The sequence below is a fragment of the Atta cephalotes genome (assembly GCF_000143395.1).
Source record: "Atta cephalotes unplaced genomic scaffold scaffold00066, whole genome shotgun sequence".
Taxonomy (NCBI): domain Eukaryota; kingdom Metazoa; phylum Arthropoda; class Insecta; order Hymenoptera; family Formicidae; genus Atta; species Atta cephalotes.
Genome location: NW_012130130.1, coordinates 87,822 through 93,376, shown reverse-complemented (window position 1 = coordinate 93,376; position 5,555 = coordinate 87,822). Strand labels below are relative to the sequence as shown.

The following is a 5,555-nucleotide window of genomic DNA, read 5'->3' as shown; positions in this document are numbered from 1 at the left end:
CGGCCAGTTACTGACAATTTCATCTTAAGAGATGTCATTACTTCGATAGTGAGTAGAAAAACTTTACGCAGTAAGAGCAGATTGTATGATCTTCCTCGCAAGAAATCGGAAAGGTTTATCAATGATTATATTCCAGGCTATCAAGTTAGCCTGGATAATGTAAAAATTGATTTTTGAAAATTAAAATTTTTGAACACGTACTTAACAAAATACACGATAAAGTCGGAAAAAGGCAATACAGACTTTGTAATGATAGATTCCAATAAGCTCTTAACATCGAAACTGTGGAATTTTGAGATGCATTCATTGAATAACAGAGAATACGGTGCTTTAGAAACTGCGGGCACATTGCTAGGGAAAACTGTCTCTTGTATGATACAGACAATGATACCATTGTCAAATGGATTGACATTAATAAGATGAGAAACAGAAAAGTTAAAACATTTAATGAAATTAAAGTTCTCGATGAAAATTCTACCAATATTTATTGTCCGTCGCTCATCGATTATTACTATTCAAGCAGACCTAAGGAAAGAATCATTGAATTTGGATTTTGCCAGATTTTGAGAAATTACGAAACAGATGCCAAAAAATGACAAATGTTACAAACTATATTTAAAAAAAAAAGTATTACTTAATTAACCATTATCGACTTAATGTGTAATTTAATATAAAAACTGATTTCGAAAAATATTTTTATTGCTGCTTCTTTTGTTTAAATCGTGGGGAAATTTGAAATCAAAGATGCATACGAGATTTACACGGATGTCCTTGACGGGACATATGGCTCCATTGTCAGAGCGGCTGTGCTCCGTTATGTGTTGGACAGTCTTCGCGGATTTCTGCGAGGTTGTCATGCACAAGAAGGACAGAATGAAAATATCAGGCCTTGAAGAGGCAAAAGGCTCTTTTAGCTTAGGCCTAGCTGGGACGACATGTGTAAAAATGTATATATAATGTACATATTTAGGATAGTATTTAATATAATATAGAATAGGATTCTAGCTTTAAATAGTACTGGAATATGGAGATGGGAGCGTATACTCTACGACTTGGGTGCTCTAATGAAATGGGGACTCTAATGAAATGCGGGATAGACAGTTCCGAATGACCAATGTGATCTCTACTGAATAGAAGGTGTTTTTTAACAGGCGATGATGTCCGCTGTCCTTCCTTGTAGGAGGAATGCAGACTCATCGAATTCTGCACAATCAGATCGGCTCCTGGGTGTCTTCTCATTCGATTAGGTTTTCCTTCGGGAGCATCCCGGATGGGAAGTTATGTAAAGGTTTTTCTCCTTCTCACAAACAAAAAAAATCTATATTCATACAATATTAAAAATTCGTTCTGTTGCAATCAAAGTAAATATTAAAAGTTTTGTTAAAATCGGAATGACAAAAATATGATTGTCCTCACGAGAATAGATGATGGAGGAGCCTATTCTTTATTTTAAGTACATTCATAGAACAGAATTCATAGAAACAGAAGAATTCATTCTGTTGCAACTGAAATAGATATGTAATATATGATCAATATTTATTGACTTATATAATTATAAGTTACATATATACTATTAAATCTAATATATATGCATATAATATATATTTTTATATATATACCGTAGGTATATATTATATGTTTCAATTTTTTCTAACTGTATTTCATGAATTGTAGCTTATAGAAGATTACGTGATAAGAATCGAAAATATATACATTTATGATATTTGCATTACTAGAAAGCGTATATCTATACTCTGAAAAATAGATGATATATCCCTAAAATTCATTAAAATGAAAAGGGCTATGTTCAAAAACAGATTTTCAAAAATGTAAACCTTCCAAAATTTAAATGATAATTAAAAGATAATTAATTAGAAAATATCCTATAATTTATAATTTAAAATTTTAACTGAACTTACCAGAGGAATTACCAGGACCCCACTTCATTTAATAATTGTAGCCGCACAACCCTTTGGTTGTCGACCATAATGTACTGGAAAAAGAAAAATAAACAGAAAAGAAACAGAAAGAATAAAAATAAATAGAAGCATAAATTAACTAAAGAAAAAAAAAGAAACGTTAAAAGAGATATTAATAGAAAGGAAAAAAATGACTTACTCCCTCAACGGGATATTCATAAGTTATTTCTAAAAGCTCCCTGAAGTCGCTCATATTGCTCAAGTTGTTGCATGAAAATTATAATATATAATATATAATATAATTATATTCGATGAAACTTTTCTAAAAAAAATCACTATATTATCACTTTCAGTCACTTAATAAAACGATGTATAGAAAGCTTTCGTACAGCAGTATGTACAGATCCTGTATGGGTATTCTTATCTCATCGCTGTATCCTATTGTATTGGCGAACGGATTGTACGTGAATTTTGATGCAATCGTCGAAGATCGGCTCGTCTTTAATGTTAGGATATCAGTCATTTCAAATTTGCGCGAATTTCAAAGACTTTAAAAATGTAATGTTCGACGCGCTAAATTTCTTCTTCCTGATGCTGAATGAGCGAGTATTATCGAGCTATGACTAGCCTTGTAAAGAATGTGTTATTTCTCTGGATGTGCTTCATTCCGTTCACGAGCATCTCACGTTATCATTCGCTATCATACGTGCAATCTAACGTGATCTCTTCTCCTTGAAAATCGAACAATCATCTGTTCTGATCGACGACACATATCGTTAGATCCGTAATGCTCTGTGCGATAATCTGCAGGTAAATGATCTGCGCCGGCCTCTCCGATATCTTATATCCTGGCGGCACGCTCGGCGAAAATTCGTGTATCGTGTGCTTTTGCTGTACGCGCTTGCGACGCGTTACACTCTACACAGATAATTTAGGTTCATTATGTTAATGGATATGTCCGATTCGTGCCATCTTCGCGATATACGCTTGGACGAGAATCCCAGCAGCGATCCAATGCTATTGGACTTGCCAAAGTTTATTCTGTATGCACATCTAATCTCACATCTCATCGTGTTGTAGTTTACGGAGTGTAATCGGGTATTCTCCATTCTCACTATTATCATCATCGGTATTATTGTTGTTGTTGTTGTTGTTGTTGTTGTTGTTATTGTCATGTACTACGTCAATGGTTTCAAGCCTGGTGTGGTTTCCGTAAATCGCGCGTTTCAAAAATTCATTTATGTCTCGCACTTCGTACGAACCTTTGGGAATTGTAATTTCCGCGTCGTCTTTGGCGAAATAAAATTTGTTGTTCGATTCATTCACATTAGATATCATGTGATAAATCTCAAAAATCACAAGACCGAACTTGTAATCTCCATTACTCAAATCTATGGCGAGAAAGTAGTTCGCCGTGAGGACGGTGCTCTTCCCGCTCAGCGTAAGCATTAATGACATGACGGAAAAAGCGTTCGACTAAGATTTCACGACCTCGTCGAGCTTTTTAAATTCATGTGCGTCTACTGTTTGTAGAAACCACAGACACATGTCTGCAAAAGCTCTGATCGTATGTCTGATAGGACGTGCGATTATACTCTATCATCATAACACCGTTCCCAAAATATCGCACCAGTTCCTTGGGTGGTCGAAGATTATCGAAATTGTCAAAGTATACGCGATTATTCCTCTTCGCGTATGCTACCCAGTGAGTACCAGGCCCCGTCGCATCGTCCAAATTCATGATACTGCTTTCATTTCGGCGCGCGCCGCTCGTCGATAATGTGTTACGCATGAAAATGCCTCTAAAGTATGATACGCGCATACGTCTTGCGAGTTCGTTCAATTGCACGTCGATAGTTCCGCCCGAGGATATTTTTATCGTCTCTTTGGCGTTTTTTTTCTTTGCTGCTACGCCCTGTCCGCGTTTATCAAGAGGCTGAGATACAGTCCATATTTGTACGGAGCGAGATACAGTCCGCAACCCTGTTTGATCGCACGATCATGACGTTGCAGCTCCTCGAGCTGACGTCGCGCAGCTTTATTACCGTTTACCGCTTTCGCCATGCTGGCTGCGCCGCCAATCAAGGATCCGAGCGCGTCCAATTTCTGCCATTGGCAGAAAAGGTAATCCGTCGCCTCGTTTCGCCATCGGTAATATCCGTTTTTTTCGTTGTCTTTTTCTCGTTGTCGTCTTCTTCAGTTTCATGCCCATGCCGATCTTGGTCTTAGCTTTCATCGCTGCCCAAATGACAGCAGTGGCGGCTCTCTCGCTTAGAGCCGAATCTCTCGCGGTAACGCTTTATCGACGAGTACCTTGTCTGCTGTATGTCTATCGGTGAGATTATTGCTGTGCGAATACTTAATGTCGTATTCTCGGTACGCCGCGTCCAGCGGATTTATGCCCGCGTCACCTCTGGCTAATCGCTTTGTAAGCCGAATGCCCGGAACGCAAAACTGATAGCCCAGAATATGTAACTCGAAAGGAAGTGCGTTTATCATTTCAGCAGACCGTCGCCCGACGTCGACATTCGCTATCTCCTTTATTTTCGGTGCGAAACCGTTGATATGCATTCGCTGCCACGGCTGATTGTAATGCTCGTTGTAGCGACGATAGGTTCGAATCTCCGAATCTGCCTTCACGTGTTCCGGAAGCTTGTCCCACGTATTCGATGTAATCGCCGTACACGCGTAAGAGTATGATCTTCGATATATCAGGTGTACAAAATGACGATTTGAGAAACAGATGGCGCACTAATGTGTGAAGATTTAACATTATACGCCATTTTATTGTACCATCAACAAGTGTCAAACGCACAAAATGATTTGATTGAAAAGTGTTTACATAGTATTGTGTTACTGTGTTTAATATGACGAAATTTGTACCAAATAAGGAGCATTCGCGGACAGCATTAATTTTTTGTTTTCATTTGAAGAAAACTGCTGCGGAATCATACCGATTACTTATGGAGAAGCTTATGGTGAATATGCTCCATCGCAAAAAATGTGTGAACAATGGTTTCAGCGTTTCAAAATTGGAGATTTCGATGTTGCAGACAAGGAACACGGAAAACCGCCCAAAAAATACGAAGACGTGGAATTGCAAGCATTGTTGGATGAAGATGATTCACAAACACAAAAACAACTTGTAGAACAATTAATCAACAAGCGTTAGTCAACAAGCTGTTTCCAATCGAGAGATGGGAAAGATTTAGAAAGTCGGCAGATGGGTGCCACATGAATTGAACAAGAGACAGATAGAGAGGCGCAAAAACACATGTGAAATTTTGCTCGAACGATACAGAAGAAAGTCATTCTTGCATCGTATCGTTACTGGGGATGAAAAGTGGATTTTTTTTAGAATCCCAAGCGCAAGAAATCATGGGTAGACCCAGGCGCACCATCCACATTGACCGCAAGATCGAATCGCTTTGGCAGAAAGACGATGCTCTATGTTTGGTGGAACCAGAAGGGTGTGGTCTATTATGAGCTATTGAAGCTTGTAACGGTTAATACCAAACACTATCAACAACAATTGATCGATTTGAACCGTTCGCTGCTTAAAAAACGACCAAAATATCAAAAGAGACAACACAAGGTCATTTTTCTCCATGCTAATGCTCCATCACATACGCCAAA

General features: G+C 38.2%; 1 protein-coding gene across 1 annotated transcript; it reads right to left on the bottom strand.

Annotated features, from left to right (window-relative positions):
* Positions 1 to 2,978: 2,978 nt before the first annotated feature.
* Positions 2,979 to 3,377, bottom strand: LOC105623867 (hybrid signal transduction histidine kinase E-like). The gene has a single exon (XM_012205240.1). It carries the CDS (start codon positions 3,375 to 3,377, stop codon positions 2,979 to 2,981), a length of 399 nt encoding a protein of 132 aa, XP_012060630.1.
* Positions 3,378 to 5,555: the final 2,178 nt, after the last annotated feature.